At 46.3% G+C, this 20,660-nt stretch overlaps 3 protein-coding genes across 3 annotated transcripts in view; 1 reads left to right on the top strand and 2 right to left on the bottom strand.

Annotated features, from left to right (window-relative positions):
• Positions 1–20,660, bottom strand: part of LOC145354757 (uncharacterized) — a 112,530-nt gene that overhangs the window by 41,079 nt on the left and 50,791 nt on the right. The gene's annotated exons all lie outside the window — the stretch shown is intronic.
• The window catches only part of LOC145354780 (uncharacterized), a 113,475-nt gene that overhangs the window by 63,917 nt on the left and 28,898 nt on the right, over positions 1–20,660 (top strand). Inside the window, 1 exon segment of the mRNA XM_080206257.1 lies at positions 2,271–2,710. Within this exon segment, the coding sequence (XP_080062383.1) occupies positions 2,271–2,710 (440 nt within the window).
• The window catches only part of LOC145354761 (uncharacterized), a 69,431-nt gene that overhangs the window by 42,649 nt on the left and 6,122 nt on the right, over positions 1–20,660 (bottom strand). The window contains exons 3-4 of the mRNA XM_080206233.1: positions 18,464–18,582; positions 18,202–18,217 (exon numbers count right to left, since the gene is read on the bottom strand). Coding sequence (XP_080062359.1) covers positions 18,202–18,217; positions 18,464–18,582 — 135 coding nt within the window. The remainder of the gene's footprint in view (positions 1–18,201; positions 18,218–18,463; positions 18,583–20,660) is intronic.

Raw genomic sequence — 20,660 nt, 5'->3', positions numbered from 1 at the left:
ACTCTGGTCTGTCAGCCAATCAGAGTGTGGGCATCCTTTACTCCCTGAGGTTGATAGATTGAATTGTCTGAATGGGCTCCATCCTCATGGTTACAATTAGAGGGCTGGTTTACCCAGAATACTGACAGTAAATTAATATAGGACAGAGATATGTCTATGTTATTAAATGCTGCTCATTAAATATATGATTTATGGTTCTGTAATTAGATAGATCTGTGATTTCCAGACTTGTAATATAGTGCTGTTAGACATTTCCAATCATCTCATCGCTCATTGACTGCGACAGTGCAGCTCCTTGAATATATTCAAGGTAGGCTTGAACTGATTTTTGATTGACAAGGGTCAGGGGATGGAGAGAAAGCTAAGCTAAGGAGGGATTTTTCACTCAAGGATGTGGCGAAGCTTTGCAAGTCTCTACCCCAGACTTTCGAGCCTCAGTATATTTTAGACCAAGATTTATTTGGTTTCTAAATTTTCTGCTCTTGCTGTGTTGAAGAGCAGAGGGATCTTGGGGTCCGGGTCCATAGGACTCTTAAATCGGCCTCGCAGGTGGAGGATGTGGTCAAGAAGGCGTACGGTGTACTGGCCTTCATTAATCGAGGGATTGAGTTTAGGAATCAGGAGGTAATGCTACAACTTTATAAGACCCTTGTCAGACCCCACTTGGAGTACTGTGCGCAGTTCTGGTCGCCTCACTACAGGAAGGATGTGGAAGCTATTGAGAGGGTGCAGAGGAGATTTACAAGGATGTTGCCTGGATTGGGAGGCATGCCTTATGAAGATAGGTTGAGGGAGCTGGGACTCTTCTCCCTGGAGAGACGAAAGTTGAGAGGGGACCTGATAGAGGTTTATAAAATGTTGAGAGGAATAGATAGGGTGGATTTCCCAGGGCTGAAATGGTCGCTACGAGAGGTCACAAGTTTAAGGTGCTGGGAAGGAAGTACAGAGGAGATGTTAGGGGTAAGTTTTTCACTCAGAGGGTGGTGAGTGAATGGAATCGGCTGCTGTCGGTGGTGGTGGAGGCGAACTCGCTGGGGTCTTTTGAAAGACTTCTGGATGGGTATATGGGATCTAATGGGATTGGGGGTTATAGACAGGTCTATGGCTTAGTAGGTATAGAAGTGATCGGCGCAACTAGTGGGCCGAAGGGCCTGTTTGTGCTGTAGTGTTCTATGTTCTGTGCTCTATATCAAGGGCTATGGGTGAATATTTGAAGATGAGAACTCGGAGCAGTCATTTATTCAATAAGATCACAGCTGATCTTTTTGTGGATTCAGCTCCACTTACCTACCCGCTCACCATAACCCTTAATTCCTTTACTATTCAAAAATGTATCTCTCCTTGCCTTAAAAACATTCAATGAGGGACCCTCAACTGCTTCACTGGGCAGGGAAGTTCCTCTTCAACTAAATCTGCTTCCCCTTATTTTGAGGCCAATCCCCCTAGTCCTAGTAAATTTTGGAAAATGATGCCGAGATAGATTAGCCGATGATCTCAATGAATGGATGAGCAAGTTTGATAGGCCAAATGACTGATTTTAGCTCCTTTTTTTATGACCTTTGTCTCCTGGACAGGAAGCAGTGAGCATGGATCTTTCAATCAGCCTGAATTAGAACCTTCAGGAGAATTGGGAGGGTGAATATTAGATACAGCAGAGGGAGAATGGAGGGAGAGTGTGTGGAATGGAGGGAGAGTGTGCGGGATGGAGATTTACAGCTTTTGGGGAGTGAGAGAGGAAGAATCTTCCATAGATACTTGAATTTCTGTCCTGTACTGACTGTGACATCTGTTGTAAACTCTTCACAGGATATCAGAAGGTGAGAAGTATGAATACATCACATTAAGATCTCACAAGATGACTGGTATCATTTGGAACCTGAATATAATTGAAAGAGAAATGTTTTTTGGATCTGTCTGCATCAGAAGGTTTAAAGTCAGTGTGACTGGAAAAGAACCGTGAGACACACACTGAGAGTGTTCCAGTGTGAAAAGAGCTTTAACCAGTTACACAGCCTGAAAATACATGGCACCAATCTCATTGAGGAGAAACCTTCCTGTATGCTGTGTGTTGTCAAACCTGTAACTGATCATTCACCCTGGAGAGGTACAAGGAGGCCTGTACCATGGAGAAACCATGGAAATGTGGGGACTGTGGGAAGGGGTTCAGTTTCCCTTCAGAACTGGAAATTCATCGACGCAGCCACACCGGGGAGAGGCCGTTCACCTGCCCCGTGTGTAGGAAAGGATTCACCCAGATATCTACCATGCAGCGACACCAGCGAGTTCACACAGGGGAGAGACCGTTCAGTTGCTCTGTGTGTGGAAAGGCGTTCAGTATTTCATCCCATCTACTGACACACCAGCGACTTCACAGTGGGGAGAAAACATTCACCTGTTCTGACTGTGGGAAAGGGTTCAGCAATTCATCCAACCTGCTGAGACACCAGCGAATTCACACAGAGGAGAGGCCGTTCAACTGCTCGGAGTGTTCAAAGCGTTTCAATGATCGAACGACCATGATGAAACACCAGCGAGTCCACACTGGGGAGAGGCCGTTCACCTGCTCTGTGTGTGGGAAGCGATTCAGCGATTCATCCAACCTGCGGAGACACCAGCGAGTTCACACCAGGGAGAGGCCGTTCACCTGCTGTGTGTGTGACAAGGGATTCACTCATTCATCCCACCTTTGGAGACACCGGCGAGTTCACCAGTGATGACAGGAGTTGGATTCTGCTGTTTAATCACATCCAGGACTGAACCATGTTCATTCTGACAGTGGGTGAAGTGGGAGGGTCGGAGGGTTTCTTTCTGCTGGACTGGCCCGTCTCACAACTTTGCTTCCAGTGGGCTGAGCCTGGGAGAGCACATTTCCTCTGAAATGATCCACTAAAGCCGATGAGGGACATTTATTTTATTCTGGCATTGCAGAACTCAGATACAGAGGGATCTGGGTGTCCCAGTACATGAAACACAGAAACTCAATCTGCAGCTAACAACAGTAAGTAGCAAGGTAAATGAATATGGACATTTATTGTAAAGGGAATGGAATTTAAAAGTCAGGAAATCTTACTACAGCTGTAGCTGTAGTAAAGGGCCTTGTTGAGAAGAATGGGAGAGGATCTTATGGAAACAGATCAGATTCTGGGGGGGACTGGACAGGGTGGATACCTGGAGGATGTTTCCTCTTGTGTGGGGGAGATGGGACAGAGTTTATAAGAATTAGGAGCAGGAGTCGGCCTTCTGGCCCCTCGAGCCTGCTCCGCCATTCAATAAGATCATGGCTGATCTTTTCATGGACTCAGCTCCACTTACCCGCCCGCTCACCATAACCCTTAATTCCTCTACTGTTCAAAAATGTATCTATCCTTGCCTTAAAAACATTCAATGAGCCTCAACTGGGCAGGGAATTCCATAGATTCACAACCCTTTGTGTGAAGAAGTTCCTCCTCAACTCAGTCCGAAATCTGCTCCCCCTTATTTTGAGGCCATTCCCCCTAGTTCTAGTTTCACCCACCAGTGGAATCAACTTCCATAATTCTACCTTATCTATTCCCTTCATAATCTTATATGTTTCTATAAGATCTCCCCTCATTCTTCTGAATTCCAATGAGTATAGCTCCAGTCTACTCAGTCTCTCCTCATAATCCAACCCTCTCAACTCCGGAATCAACCTAGTGAATCTCCTCTGCACCCCCTCCAGTGCCAGTATATCCTTTCTCAAGTAAGGAGATCACAATTGTACACAGTACTCCAGGTGTGGCCTCACCAACGCCTTATACAGCTGCAACATAACCTCGCTGTTTTTAAACTCCATCCCTCTGGCAATGAAGGACAAAATTCCATTTGCCTTCTTAATTACCTGCTGCGCCTGCAAACCAACTTCTTGAGATTCCTGCACAAGGACACCCAGGTCCCTCTGCATAGCAGCATGCTGCAATTTTTTACCATTTAAATAATAATCCATTTTGCTGTTATTCCGACCAAAATGGACGATCTCACATTTACCAACATTGTACTCCATCAGCCAGACCCTCGCCCACTCACTATCTACCTTCCTCTGCAGACTTTCAGTGTCCTCTGCACACTTTGCTCTGCCACTCATCTTAGTGTCATCTGCCAATTTTGACACTACACTTGGTCCCCAACTCCAAATGATCTATGTAAATCGTAAACAATTGTAGACCCAACACTGATCCCTGAGGCACATCACTAGTCACTGATCGCCAACCAGATATATACCCATTTACCCCCACTCTTTGCTTTCTGTTAGTCAACCATTCCTCTATCCATGCATATTATACATAACATCATGCACCTTTATCTTATGTAGCAGTCTTTGGTACAGCACCTTGTCAAATATCTTCCGCAAATCGAGATACACCACATCCACAGGTTCCCCATTGCCCACTGCACACATAATGTTCTCAAAGAATTCCACCAAATCAGTCAAACATGACCTTCCCTTCATGAACCCATGCTGCATCTTCCCAACGGGACAATTTATATCCAGATGTCTCACAATTTCTTCCTTGATGATAGATTTTCCCTACTATAGAAGTTAAGCTAACCGGCCTACAGTTATCCACCTTTTGTCTACCTCCTTTTTTCAAACAATGGTGTCACATTTGCTGTTTTCCGATCTGCCGGAACCACCCCAGAGTCCAGCGAATTTTGGTAAATTACCATTAGTGCATTTGCTATTTCCAGCGCCATTTCTTTTAGTACCCTGGGATACATTCCATCAGGACCAGGAGACTTGTCTATCTTTAGCCCCATTAACTTGCCCAACACTGCCTCTTTCATGATAATGATAGATTCTAGGTCCTCACCTGCCATAGACCTTCCTGTCATCAATTTTTGGCTTGTTACTTGTGTCTTCCACTGTGAAGACTGACACAAAATACCTGTTCAATGCCTCAGCCATTTCCTCATTTCCAGTTATTACATCCCCCTTCTCATCCTCTAAAAGACCAATGTTTACTTCCGCCACTCTTTTTCATTTTATATATTTGTAGAAACTTTTGCTATCTGTTTTTTTTATTCTGAGCTTGTTTACTTTCATAATCCATCTTAATTTTCTTTATAGCTTTTCTCTTGGCTTTTGTTGACTTTTGCAGATTTCCCAATCTGCAAAATAGGGTGGATAGTGATAGCCTTTTTCCTCGGATGAAGAAAGCTAGCACGAGGGGGTATGGCTTTAAATTAAGGGGGGGTAGTTATAGGACGGATGTCAGGGGTAGGTACTTTACCCAGAGGGTGGTGAGGGATTGGAATGCCCTGCCTGCTGCAGTTGTAAATGCGCCTAGTTTGGGGGCGTTTAAGAGATCCGTGGATAGGTTTATGGACGAAAAGGGATTGGTTTAGATTAGTGGGTCATTGTTTTTTAACTGGTCGGCGCAACATCGTGGGCCGAAGGGCCTGTTCTGCGCTGTAATGTTCTATGTTCTCGTCTCCCAGTAATCTTTCCCACTTTGTATGGATTTTCTTTCAATTTGATACCGTCCTTTATTTCCTTAGTTATAAGACCATAAGACATTGGAAAAGAATTAGGCCACTCGGCCCATCGAGTCTGCTTTGCCATTCAATCATGGCTGATAATTTTCTTGTCCCCATTCTCCTGCCTCTTCCCCATAACCCCTGATCGCAAGGATATTTTGGCCTTGGAGGGAGTGCAGAGGAGGTTTACTGGGCTGATTCCGGAGTTGAGGGGGTTGAACTATGAGGAGAGGCTGAATAAACTAGGCTTGTACTCGTTAGAGTTTAGAAGAATGAGGAGCGATCTCATTGAGACATATAAGATGATGAATGGGATGGATAGGATAGAGGTGGAGAGGCTTTTCCCGCTCAGAAAGGACAGTAGGACTAGGGGGCACAGCCTCAAGATAAAGGGGGGGGGGGCGGTTTAGAATGGAGTTGAGGAGGAACTTCTTCACTGAAAGGGTGGTGAATCTCTGGAATTCTCTGCCTGTTGAAGTGGTGGAGGCTACCTTGCTAAATATATTTAAGACGCGGGTTGATGGGTTTTTGATAAGAGAGGGGATTAAGGGTTATGGGGAGAGGGCGGGAATGTGGAACTGAGCCACGACAGATCAGCCATGATCTTATTGAATGGCGGGGCAGGCTCGAGGGGCTAGATGGCCTACTCCTGCTCCTATTTCTTATGTTCTTATGATCCCCTTATTATTCAAGAACCTATCTATCTCCTCCTTAAAAACACTCAATGACCTGGCCTCCTCTGCAGCAAAGAGTTCCACAGATTCCCCACTCTCTGGCTGAAGGAATTCCTCCTCATCTCTGTTTTAAAGGATCGTCCCTTTAGCCTGAGGTTGTACCCTCTGGTTCTGGTTTTTCCTACTAGTAGAAACACCCTCTCCACGTCCACTCTATCCAGGGCCTCGCAGTATCCTGTAAGTTTCAATAAGATTCCCCCTTCTAAACTCCAACGAGTACAGACCCAGAGTCCTCAACCGTTCCTCATACGGCAAGCTCTTCATTCCAGGGAATCATTTGATTTTCAAGTTTGCTGATGACACCACCGTAGTGGATCGGAACTCAAACAATGACGAGACAGAGTACAGGAATGAGATAGAGGATCTGGTGAACTGGTGCAGCAACAATAATCTCTCCCTCAATGTCAACAAAACAAAGGAGATTGTCATCGACTTCAGGAAATGTAAAGGAGAACATGCCCCTGTCTACATCAACGGGACGAAGTAGAAAGGGTTGAGAGCTTCAAGTTTTTAGGTGTCCAGATCACCTGTCCTGGTCTCCCCACACTGACACTATAGTTAAGAAAGCCCCACCAACGCCTCTACTTTCTCAGAAGACTAAGGAAATTTGGCATGTCAGCTACAACTCTCACCAACCTTTACAGATGCCTCATAGAAAGCATTCTTTCTGGTTGTATCACAGCTCGGTCTGGGCTCCTGCTCTGCCCAAGACCGCAAGGAACTACAAAAGGTCGTGAATGTAGCCCAATCCATCACGCAAACCAGCCTCCCATCCATTGACTCTGTCTACACTTCCCACTGCCTCTGCAAAGCAGCCAGCATTACTAACAACCCCACGCACCCTGGACATTCTCTCTTCCACCTTCTTCCTTTGGGAAAAAGATGCAAAAGCCTAAGGTCATGTACCAACCAACTCAAGAACAGCTTCTTCCCTGCTGCTGTCAGAGTTTTGAATGGACTTACCTTGCATTAAGTTGATCTTTCTTTATAACCTAGCTCTGACTGTAACACTACATTCTGCACTCTCTCTTTTCCTTCTCTATGAACGGTATGTTTTGTCTGTATAGCGTGCAAGAAACAATACTTTTCACTGTTTGTTAATACATGTGACAATAATAAATCAAATCTTGTGAACCTCCTCTGGTCCCTTTCCAAGGCCTTCCTTACATACAGGGCTCAAAACTCTCTCAATATTCCAAATGGGGTCTGACCAAAGCTTTATAAATCCTCAGAAGTACATCCCTGCTCTTGTATTCTAGTCCTCTTGACACGAATGCTAACATTGCGTTTGCCTTCCCAACTGCCCATGTTAAGCTTAAGAGAATCTTGAACAAGGACTCCCAAATCGCTTTGTGTTTCCGATTTCTTCAACATTTCCCCATTTAGAAAATAGTCTAAGCCTCCATTCTTCCTTCCAAATTTCATAACCTCACACTTTTCCATATTGTATTCCATCTGCCCCTTTGCCCACTCTCCTAACCTGTCCAAGTCCTTCTGCAGCGCCCCCCCCGTCTCCTGAATACTACCTGTCCCTCTACATATCTTTGTATTATCTGCAAACTTAGCCACAGTTTCTTCTTCCAAATCATTAATGAATATTGTGAAAGATTGTGATCCTAGCACTGACCCCTGAGACACACCACTAGTCACCAGCTGTCATCCTGAAAAAGACCCCTTTATTCCCCACTTTCTGACCTCTGCCAGTCAGCCAATCCTCTCTCCGTGCCAGGATCTTACCCTTAACACCACGGGCACTTAACTTAGTTAACAGCCTTCTATGTGGCACCTTGTCAAAAGCCTTCTGGAAATGTAAATAAATCACGTCCACTGGTTCTCCTTTATCTAAATTTGTTGCCTCCTCAAAGAACTCAAACAGATTTGTCAGACATGCCCTCCCCTTGACAAAGCCGTGCTGACTCAGTCCTAGTTTCTCATACACTTCCAAATACTCTGTGATCTCATCATTAATAATGGATCTAAAATCCTGTCAGTGACTGAAGCCAGGGTAACCGGCTGATCATTTCCCGTCTGCTGCCTCCCTCCTTTCTTAAACAGCGGTGTTACATTCACTACTTTCCCGTCCTCTGGGACCCCTGTGCCTCCAGTGATTCCTGAAAGATCACCACCAACGCCTCCACAATTCCCTCGGCCATCTCTTTCAGAACTGGAGTATTGTCCATCCAGTCCGGGTGATTTATTCACTTTCAGACCTTTCAGTTTCCCCAGAACCTTCTCCTCGGTGATGGTCACTACACCCACCTGTGCCCCCTGACTCTCCCGGAGCTCCTCCATCCCACTGCTGTCTTCCACCATGAAGACTGATGCAAAGTAACTATTTAGCGACTTATTTAGTTAACTATTTAGTTTCCACTAGTAGGACAAACTAGAACCAGAGGGCACAACCTCAGGCTAAAGGGACAATCCTTTAAAACAGAGATGAGGAGGGATTTCTTCAGCCAGAGAGTGGGGAATGTGTGGAACTCTTTGTTGCAGAAGGCTGTGGAGGCCAGGTCACTGAGTGTCTTTAAGAAGGAGATAGATAGATAATTTAATAAGGGGATCTGGGGTTATGGGGGGAAAAGGCAAGAGAATGGGGATGAGAATAATATCAGCCATGATTGAATGGCAGAGCAGACTCGATGGGCCGAGTGGCCTCATTCTACTCCTATATCTTATGTTCTTATTCCTCTGCCATTTCTTTGTTTCCTATTATTCCTTCTCCAGCCTCATTTTCCAGTGTTTATTTTTGCCTCTCTCTTACCTTTTATAAATTGAAAAAAAACCCTTCCTATCTTCTTTCATTTTACCAGCTAGCTGACACTCATATTTCATCGTCTCCCCCTCCCTTATTTTTTTTTAAGTCGTTCTCTGCTCGCTTTTAAAGGGTTTCCCAATCCTCTGACTTCCCACTAATCCTCGCCACTTTGTATGTTTTTTCTTTTGCCTTTATTCTGTCCTTGACTCCCCTCGTCAGCCGTGGGCGCCTCGTTCCCCCCCCCGAACATGTTTCCTCCTCTTTGGGGTGAATTTCTGTTGCGCCTCCTGAATAATCCCCAAAAACTCCTGCCGTTGCTGTTCCACTCTCTTCCCTGCTCGGCTCCCTTTCCAATCAACTCTGGCCAGCTCCTCCCTCATGTCTTTGTAGCTCCTTTATTTAATTGTAAAACCGTTACATCTGATTCCAGCTTCTCCCTCTCAAACTGCAGGGTAAATTCGATCAGATAGTGGTCACTGCTCCCTAAGGGTTCCTTCCCCTTAGGTTATCAAATCAAGTCTGCCTCTTACACACCACCAAATGAATGGGATGGATAGGATAGAGGTGGAGAGACTCTTCCCGCCCAGAAAGGACAGTAGGACTAGAGGGCACAGCCTCAAGATAAAGGGGGGGCGGTTTAGAACGGAGTTGAGGAGGAACTTCTTCACTCAAAGGGTGGTGAATCTCTGGAATTCTCTGCCCGTTGAAGTGGTGGAGGCTGCCTCGCTAAATATTTTTAAGACGCGGGTTGATGGGTTTTTGGTAAGCGAGGGGATTAAGGGTTATGGGGAGAGGGCGGGAATGTGGAACTGAGCCACTTCAGATCAGCCATGATCTTATTGAATGGCGGGGCAGGCTTGAGGGGCTAGATGGCCTACTCCTGCTCCTATTTCTTATGTTCTTATTATGTAAATCCAGAACTGCCTGTTCTCTAGTAGGACCTGTCACAAGCTGCTGCAAAAAAAATTTTAGACATTCCACAAATTCCTTTTCTTGGGATCCACAATCTGCCTGATTTTCCCAGTCCCCCATGATTATTGCCTTTTTTATATACCTTTTCCATTTCCTGATTTATTCTCTGCCCCACATCCTGACTACGGCTGGGGGGTCTGTACGTAACTCCCATCAGGGTCTTTTTATCTTTGCGATTCCTCAACTCTACCCACAGAGATTCTATGCCTTCTGATCGATTATCGCTTCTTGCTATTGATTTAACTTCATTCTTTACTAACAATGCAACCCCCCCCGCCACTTTGCCCAGGTGCCTGTTCTTTCACTAGGATATTTAGATATCTTGGGTAAAAAGCTTCTAGATAAAAAGCTTCTAGATATTTAGACTCTTGGATATTTAGATCCCAGCCCTGATCCCTTCACAGCCACGTCTCTGTGATGCCCACAGCATCGTACCGGCCAATTTTAATGTGGCAACAAGCTCCTTTCCCGCATATTGTATGCATTTAGGTACAACACTCTCCGTCCTGTGTGACCACCTCCCTTCTCATACTTGTCACCCTTTATACTCTGCCTGAGGTTAGATTCCTGCCACCTCCTGTAGTTTCTGTTCTGGTACGCGGTCTGGAAATTTTAGTAACCTTTCCTGAGCCCTCGGTTTCTTTAACCAGTTAAAAGTCCTCACCTGCACTTCTACTCTCTCCTTTAACTTTGACTTTCTAATTCTCCATCCAACTGAACCCTCCTCTACTATTTAGTTTATAGCCCTATCTACCCCTCTAGTTACACTGCACGATTCAGATGAAGACCACCCCATCAGAACTAAGAACAGAAACAGGCCCTTTGGCCCAATGAGCCTGCGCCGCCGTTTTAACATTACCCGTCCCCCCTCCACCCATGACCCCTATCTATTGTTTTTATGGCCATCCGCATTGAGGGAAACTAATTTAGGGACAATTTATTACCTCCAATCAGCCTAATAGCACATCTTTGGGGTGTGGGAGGAAACCGGAGCACCCGGAGAAAACCCACGCAAGCACGAGGAGAATGTGCAAACTCCACACAGACAGTGACCCGAGCCGGGAATCGAACCTGGAGCTGTGAACAAAGAACAACAACAGCCCGGGAAGCAGGCCCTTCGGCCCAACGCGCTGCCATTTTAACATTACCAGTGCACCCTCCACCCTTATCTATGCTTATGGCATTCCACATTGAGGAAAACTAATTTAGGGACAATTTATTACCTCCAGTCAGCCTAATAGCACATCTTTGGGGTGTGGGAGGAAACCGGAGCACCCGGAGAAAACCCACGCAAGCACGGGGAGAATGCGCAAACTCCCCACAGACACCGACCCAAATCCATGTATCTGCACAGCAATCAGTGATAGTCACTGAGCTAACAGGTCCCCTGTTTCCCAATTCTGGTGCCAATGTCCCATGAATTCAAACCCATTCCTCCCACACCAATCCCTGAGCCACGCATTTATCACCTTAATCTTATCGACTCTGTGCCAATTAATTCGTGGCTCACGTCGTAATCCAGAGATTACTACCTTTTTGGTTCTGCTTTCTAATTTAGTTGTTCATTCTCTCTTACAGAAGCTTTGTTCTTATTCTACTTGTCTCATTGGTACCAATGTGACCATGACAACTGGATCTTTACCCTCCCAGTCCTCTGCAGTCCGAATGAGATATCCAGAACCCGAGCATCAGGCAGGCAACACAACCTTCGGGAGTCTTGATCCTGGTCACGGAGAATAGTGTCTATGCCCCTAATTATACAAATTACAAATACATTTCTTTTTTCTACCCCCCCACATGAACAGCTCCCTGTTGAGCTCAGTTGGCTCATCCTCCCTGCAGTCCCGTTCCCATCCACACAGGGAGCAAGGACCTTGTTGGACAAGAACAACGGCTAAGCCTCCTACAACCCAACCTCCTGAATCCCTCTAACTGCCTCAACTCACAGCCACACCTTCTTATCCCTGACCAATGGCTGAATTCAAGGTATTTAATCTGATGGGCGTGACTGCCTCCTGGAACACAGTGTCCAGATTTCTCTCCCTGATGTGTCCAAAGCTCATCCAGTCTGAACCAGAGTTCCTCAAGCAACCAACACATAACTACAGACATGCGCACTGGGAACCACAGTGGGGTCCACCAGCTCCCACATCATGCATCACCTAACCCTCCATCTCTATTTTATATAATTAGTTTCTAATTTGGGTTTTACATTTTTTTTGTTTAAACTTTTTTAAAAAAATTATCTATCTCCTTATTACGGCAGTCTCAACACAATTTCGAACCAGTAATTTAAATAGGCTTTCAAATTTAGCACAGCTCCCTATTAACCAAATTCTGTGATGTCAAAGAAGAAAGAAAATTCCAGCACAGGAACAGGCCCTTCAGCCTTCCAAGCCTGCGCCCACCATGCTGCCCGACTGAACTAAAACCCCCTACCCTTCCAGGTACCATATCATTCTGTTCCCATCTCATTCAAGATGCTCCTTAAAAGTCACTACCGTATCCGCTTCCACCTCCCTGGCAACGAGTTCCAGGCACCCACCACCCTCTGTGTAAAAAATCTGCTTCATACATCTCCTTTAAAGCTTGCCCCTCGCACCTTAAACCTGTGCCCCCTAGAAATTGACTCTTCCACCCTGGGAAAAAAGCTTCTGACTATCCCCTCTGTCCATGCCCCTCATAATCTTGTAGACTTCTATCAGGTCTCCCCTCAACCTCCAGTGAGAACAAACCAAGTTTCCCCAACCTCTCCTCATAGCTAATGCCCTCCATACCAGGCAACATCCTGGTAAATCTTTTCTGTACCCTCTCTAAAGCCTCCACATCCTTCTGGTAGTGTGGCAACCAGAATTGAACACTATATTCCAAGTGCAGCCTCACTAAGGTTCTATAAAGCTGCAACATGACTTGCCAATTTTTAAACTCAATACCCCAGCCGATGAAGGCAAGCATGCCGTATGCCTTCTTGACTACCTTCTCCACCTGCATTGCCACTTTCAGTGACCTGTGTACCTGTACACCCAGATCCCTCTGCCTATCAACACACCTAAGGGTTCTGCCATTTACTGTATATTTCCTATCTGTATTAGACCTTCCAAACTGCATTACCGCACATTTGTCCGGATTAAACTCCATCTGCCATCTCTCTGCCCGAGTCTCCAACTGATCTATATCCTGCTGTATCCTCTGATGATCCTCATCGCTATCTGCAAATTCACCAACCTTTGTGTCGTCCGCAAACTTACTAATCAAACCAGTTACATTTTCCTCCAAATCATTTATATATATTACAAACAGCAAAGGTCCCAGCACTGATCCCTGAGGAACGCCACATGTCACAGCCCTCCATTTTTAAGTTTTTTTAGTCCGAACTCAGTGTTAGTTTTAGAGAATCAAAAGTAACCCTTACCTGACCAATCAACACTCTCCCTTGCGGGACTTACTGACCAATCAACACTCTCCCTCGTGGGACTTACTGACCAATCAACACTCTCCCTTCTGGGACTTACTGACCAATCAACACTCTCCCTCGTGGGACTTACTGATCAATCAACACTCTCCCTCGTGGGACTTACTGACCAATCAACACTCTCCCTCGTGGGACTTACTGACCATCAACACTCTCCCTCGTGGGACTTACTGACCAATCAACACTCTCCCTTGTGGGACTTACTGACCAATCAACACTCTCCCTTGTGGGACTTACTGACCAATCAACACTCTCCCTTGTGGGACTTACTGACCAATCAACACTCTCCCTTGTGGGACTTACTGACCAATCAACACTCTCCCTTGTGGGACTTACTGACCAATCAACATTCTCCCTTGTGGGACTTACTGACCAATCAACACTCTCCCTTGTGGGACTTACTGACCAATCAACACTCTCCCTTGTGGGACTTACTGACCAATCAACGTTCTCCCTTGTGGGACTTACTGACCAATCAACACTCTCCCTTGTGGGACTTACTGACCAATCAACACTCTCCCTCGTGGGACTTACTGACCAATCAACACTCTCCATTGTGGGGCTTACTGACCAATCAACACTCTCCATTGTGGGGCTTACTGACCAATCAACACTCTCCATTGTGGGACTTACTGACCAATCAACACTCTCCCTTCTGGGACTTACTGACCAATCAACACTCTCCCTTGTGGGACTTACTGACCAATCAACACTCTCCCTTCTGGGACTTACTGACCAATCAACACTCTCCCTTCTGGGACTTACTGACCAATCAACACTCTCCCTTGTGGGACTTACTGACCAATCAACACTCTCCCTTGTGGGACTTACTGACCAATCAACACTCTCCCTTGTGGGACTTACTGACCAATCAACACTCTCCCTTGTGGTCTCTGCTGCCTGTTTCACCGAACTCCCTGTTTCCACCCAATTCGGAAAGCACTCCTCACAGTCAGACCGCACTCAGTGTGGAGACACAGCAGCGCTTACTGACCTCTGTTTTTATACGTTTCTACCTACAATGCCCTGTGAGAAGTCTCACAATGCCAGGTTAAAGTCCGACAGGTTTATTTGGTAGCACGCAGACTGTTGTACATGCAGACACACTGTATACGATGCCCTGGAATTGGTTAGAACCAGTTGTACAATTAGACAGAGAGAGAGTTACAGTGGAGAACTGACACAGCTGACTCCTGTTTCAGGAGTACAGCTTTTAACTTCACAATTAAATTAGTTCACTCTGAAAGCAAGTTTACTGACTACTTACCTCCTTTTAACTGACCACTTTAACTCCCTGTTTCCAGCCAACTCCAAAAACACTCACCATTGCAGCCATAGAACATAGAACATTACAGCGCAGAACAGACCCTTCGGCCCACGATGTTGCGCCGACCAGTTAAAAAAAAACAACAACAATGACCCACTAACCTAAACCAATCCCTTTTCGTCCATAAACCTATCCACAGACCTCTTAAACGCCCCCAAACTAGGCGCATTTACAACTGCAGCAGGCAGGGCATTCCAATCCCTCACCACCCTCTGGGTAAAGAACCTACCCCTGACATCTGTCCTATAACTACCCCCCCCTTAGTTTAAAGCCATGCCCCCTCGTGCTAGATTTCTCCATCAGAGGAAAAAGGCTATCACTATCCACCCTATCTAAACCTCTAATCATCTTATATGTTTCAATAAGATCCCCTCTTAGCCGCCTTCTTTCCAGCGAAAACAACCCCAAATCCCTCAGCCTCTCCTCATAGGATCTCCCCTCCATACCAGGCAACATCCTGGTAAACCTCCTCTGCACCCTCTCCAAAGCCTCCACATCCTTCCTGTAATGTGGGGACCAGAACTGCACACAATACTCCAAGTGCGGCCGCACCAGAGTTGTGTACAGTTGCAACATGACGCTGCGACTCCTAAATTCAATCCCCCTACCAATAAACGCCAAGACACTGTATGCCTTCTTAACAACCTTATCTACCTGATTCCCAACTTTCAGGGATCTATGTACACATACACCTAGATCCCTCTGCTCCTCCACACTATTCAAAGTCTTCCCGTTAGCCCTATACTCAACACATCTGTTATTCCTACCAAAGTGAATTACCTCACATTCTCTGCCATGGCTGATTATCTCTTTATCTCAGTAAAAAGTCTGACAACACCAGGTTTAAGTCCAACCGATTTATTTGATAGTAAACTCACAAGCTTTTGAGGTTCCCCTCTGTGTCAGGTGAACCCCGAAAGCTAGTGAGTTTACTGTCAAATAAATTGGTTGGACTTAAACCTGGTGTTGTCAGACGTCTTACTGTGTTTACCCCAGTCCAACGCCGACATCTCCACATCATATCTCTTTTCCTACAGTCCTTCCTTATCACTGGTGTATACTTCTGCTGAGCATTGTGAAAAATCACTTTGAAAGTCCTCCATACAAAGAACAATACAGCACGGGAAACAGGCCCTTCGGCCCAACGAGCCCACGCCGCCATCTTAACAAAGCATTTTCCTACACCTACCTTGACCCATGTCTGCGCTTATGGTACCCCCATTGGAAACCAGATTAAGGGGAGAATAATTTAGGGTCAATTTGTTACACCAATCAGCCTAAGAGCACATCTTTGGGGTGTGGGAGGAAACCGGAGCGCCCGGAGGAAACCCACGCAATCACGGGGAGAATGCGCAAACTCCCACAGACACCGGCCCAAATCCATGTGTCTGCACAGCAAACAGTGATAGTCACTGAGCTGTCGTCTTGCCCAGTATCTGGTCCAGTTTAGGCACACACTAACGACATGAAGCACTAGGCCAATCTCGAACAACCAAGAGCAGCCCCAGTACGACCCATCGCGTGTATGCCCCTCGTTGGACAAACTCTGAAATGATTCCCAGTGATAACCCTTATTGGTGACAGTGGTTCGATTTTATTCAGTCTCAATAAGAGCTGACACAGGCTAATGTCTGAGCAGTGGGATCAAAGTACAGCAGCATTCCCATTACACTCTGGGTACAAACACCATCTCCATGGAAATGCTTCCTGCTCTGCCCCAGATGCCACAGCAACATGTGAAACCTCGACAAATCTCTGTGCGCGGGGAATCCCTTCTTATACTTTTTATATCACAAAGTCTATGGAGACTGATTTAACCCAATCATTGCCCAGCTAACATTGGAATGGACCAAATGCAAAAACCTGTCATTGAACCATCCCAAGCCATATCTAAGTATCAAACACTTGTCTTCCCGTCCCTGGTACAGGGAGTCAGCATTCCCATTGCCAAGCAGTGAAAACACGATGGCCTCAACACCCAGGAGTTGTCTAGGATTCAAGGCACTCTTGTTCTCTCAGTCCTCTGGGAGCTGTTTATCTCCCTGTTCCCACACAGTAAGTTGTCTGTTCTCAGCTCTGTTAGATTTCTGCTGAGGTTTGACCCCTTTGGGATCAATAAAACATTTGGTTAATGAAAACCCAAACCACAATTTCCCATCCTGTCAACCATCCTTACCCAGAGCGTAATCACAACAGGAATAAAAACAGGAAACAATCAAATTCCAAATCAATGCACAGCCAGTCAGAGAATTTCATTTAACGTTCACTCATTCGCAAAAACACCGGGGTCCCCCAGGATTCTTCCAGTCCCCACCTCAAGGGGGAGGAGAACTCTCTCTCTGACCCTCACTCAATTTCACTCCGTTATTTTCCAGTTGTGTTCTGGCCCCGCCTGGGGTAACATCGACTCGATCTTCCCTTCCCCAGAAGGAGCACCGTGAGTTCGAGGTTACTCGTACATAAGGACAGATGCTTCAAGCAACAGATCGAGCAAAAGGTTCTCCAGCTCTCTCTTTACCCCTATCCGACTTGTAGACAGTTCATACTCGATATTATTTCCCCTGAGCCCTTAATTGTCCCAATCTAATTCTCAATTTCTTTTCATTCATGTGGGCATCCCTGGCTCAGCCCGAATTTATTGCCTGTCCCTGATTGTCCTTAGGAATGATGTGGATATGCCGGCGTTGGACTGGGGTAAACACAGTCTTGGGTTCATGTCACACTATCTGTAACCCCCGTGACTTGCCTGGGTTTGCAAAACCTCACTTACTGTACTGTCTGGAGACAATACACATCTCTGTAACCTGTGATCAGTGCTCCTTCCACACACATTGTCGGCCACTTTAAGACTTGAACAGCAGGTTAGGTGTAAAGATTCGCATTCTAATCAGTAATCTGTAAACTGTGCTGTTATATGCTCTGTCTGAGGCCAGAACTCTCCATTCACCTGACGAAGGGATAAACCCTGAAAGCTATTGAGTTAACTATGAAATAAATCAGTTGGACTTAAACCTGGTGTTGTCAGACTTTTTACTGTCCTTAGGAAGGCGTTGGTGAGCTGCCTTCTTCAACCAATGGCAATCCATGTGGTGCAGGTACACCCACAGTGCTGTTAGTGAGGGATTTCCGGGGTCCCAGTGACAGTGAAGGAACGGGGATACATTTCAGGCTGGTCTGCCGCTTGGACAGGAACTTCCAGGTGGTGGTGGTCTGCTGTCCTTGTCCCTCTAGATGGTAAAGGTTCATGTGTTTGGAAGATGTGAAGGAGTCTCGGTGAGTTCTTGCAGTGCATTTTGTAGATGGTGCACACTGCTGTGAACTCCCCACTGGGATAACTGACTGAATTCCTTCTCACACTCAGAATAGGTGAATGGTTTCTCCCCAGAGTGAGTGCACTGCTATGTCTGCAGGCTGCACAGCCAACTGAATCGCATCCCCCACACACACAGCAGGTAAATAGACTCTCCCCAGTGTGAATTCAGTGTGTCAGCAGGTTCCATGAAGTAATGAATGTTTCCCACACTCTGTGCAGGTGAAGGGCCTGTCCCCAGTATAAACTCACTGGTGCCTCTGAAAGTGGGATAACCGAAAGGATCTCTTCCCAAATGAAAGCAGGTGATCAGTTTCTCCCCAGTGTGAACTCGCTCGTGCGCGGGGAGGTGAGTTAAATGAGTGAATCCCTTTTCTACAGTCAGAACAGGTACGGCCTCTCCCCAGTGTGAACTCGGGGGTGTATCTGCAGGTGGGATGAATGGGCAAATCCCTCCCCACATTCAGAGCAAGTAAACAGCCTCTCCCCAGTGTGAACGCGTGGATGGGTTTCCAGCTCAGACGGGAATTCCCACAGTCCTCACACTGCCGCAGTTCCCCGTGGTACTGCTGTCCTTCTACCTCTCAAAGTTTAATGATGAGTTGAAGACTTGCCCACACGCATAACACAGGCACGGCCTCCCTATCCCAAATTGTGCAAAGTTTTTTCCAGGCTGTGCAATTAAAGCTCTTTCCACAGCCCGTGTACCGGAACACACTCACCTGGGTGTGTGTGTGTGTATTTGTCTGTGTGTATTTGTCTGTCTGTGTGTGTGTGTATATTTGTCTGAGTGTGTTTGTGTGTGTGTATCTGTGTGTCTCTATGAGTGTGTGTGTATTTGCCTGTGTCTGTGTCTCTGTGTGTGTGTGTATATTTGTCTGTGTGTGTGAGTGTCGCTGCTTTTCCAGTCATCAATGTTTCAACCCTTCTGTGGCAAACATTTCTCCTTCTAGATTCAAAAGCCGACAATAATCAACTCCTGGTGAATTAAGTCACTGTGCCAGATCTTGATGTGACATTTGATTTGAGATTTCTGACAGTAAATCCTCACCTTCTAATATCCTGTAAAAGGAATTTACAAAATTAGTACCAGGGTGAAATTCAGATCAGACAATTCAAATTGCTTTGGAACATTCTTTCTTCTCTATTGTTCATTCCTTCATGGTTTTTGGGTATCACTGGATGGGCCACCCTACATTCCTCATTACTGTTGCCCTTCAGGAGCTGGTGGTGTGATGCCTTATGCACCTCAGGTACGGGAGAAGATTATTTTGTCCATCAAACATTTGACAAAATTCTCTCCCCTCCCCCATTCCCTCCACTGGCAGCACAGCACAGGGATGCATGATAGTGCAAGATGAGAAATAATAATAAATGTACTTTAGTACAGAATAAGTACCTAACATGTGCCATGTAACACAACATATATACACAAGACACCTCCTAACTTGCTACATTAAATGATAGTCATCCCCTAGAGAGCCAATCTTCCCAGAGTCTGCTCCCTCCCTGGATTCAGTTCCTTTCCCTTCAGTTGCTGCAAGTCCCCAGTTTCCCCCCAGAATGAGAATAGAAATGGAAAGGGGGAGACACTGATTCCCTCCCAGATGTTGCTCAGAGGAGGAAGGTTTAACCTGAAGCTCATTGACCACTTCCGCGTTGTGACCTCACAAGCCCGAATCAGCCAATCGGAATCACTCTGCTTCGCGGTGACCGTCTCCGGGTTCCAGTGCGCAGGCCCGGCGCGCGGACCCGGGAGCCCCGCCCCGCCGCCCTTTTCCTCCCCCTCCCCCCCTCCCGGAGACAAGGTTTCCAGGGCAACCGGCTGGCGGCTCCGCCCAGAGCGAGAAGCCGCGCGGTGATCTCTCCCTGGCCCGGAACTGCGCATGTCCAAGGGCGAGGGCCCGCTGCGCATGTGCACGAGAAAGCCCACCCCTGAACTTCATATTGGCCAATGGGAAGAGTTGGAGGACCGGAAGGACTCTGGTCCTCCAGCCAATCAGGGCGCGTGCTTTGTGTGAACGAAGATTGAGCTTCAGACAGACTGAAACTTCCTCCTGTCTCCCACATCTGTGAGTAAAACACTTTCTTTACTCCCCCTTTCCATTTCTTTCCTCATTCTGGGGGGAAACTGGGGACTTGCAGCAACTGAAGGGAAAGGAAGTGAATCCTGTCTGTATATTCCACACATTGTTAATCCAGTCACAGAGACAGAGATCTGTCTGGCAGCCTGCATGGAGATTCTCAGCTCTCTGTGTCCAGGACAGGAAGCAGTGAGCATGGATCTGTCAATCAGCCTCAATCAGCACCTTCAGGAGAATTGGGAGGGTGAATATTAGATCCAGCAGAGTGAGAATGGAGGGAGAGTGTGTGGGATGGAGATTTACAGCTTTTGGAGAGAGGAAGGAATGTTCCATAGAAACGAGAATTGTCTGTTCTGAATTTCTATCCTATACTGACAGCGATTACTTTTGTAAACTTGTTTTTTAGAATATTGAAAGAGGAATACCTTGGGATCTGAATATCATTGGCCAATCTAGAAGGATTGTCTGGTCTGGCGATTTGAAAAGATTTCAAATATCAGTGTGACTGGA

Source organism: Carcharhinus amblyrhynchos, chromosome 18 (assembly GCF_965287045.1).
Source record: "Carcharhinus amblyrhynchos chromosome 18, sCarAmb.v2.hapA, whole genome shotgun sequence".
NCBI classification, from domain to species: domain Eukaryota; kingdom Metazoa; phylum Chordata; class Chondrichthyes; order Carcharhiniformes; family Carcharhinidae; genus Carcharhinus; species Carcharhinus amblyrhynchos.
Note: the sequence above shows the minus strand (reverse complement) of the source record. Positions and strands in the feature narration are given on the sequence as shown.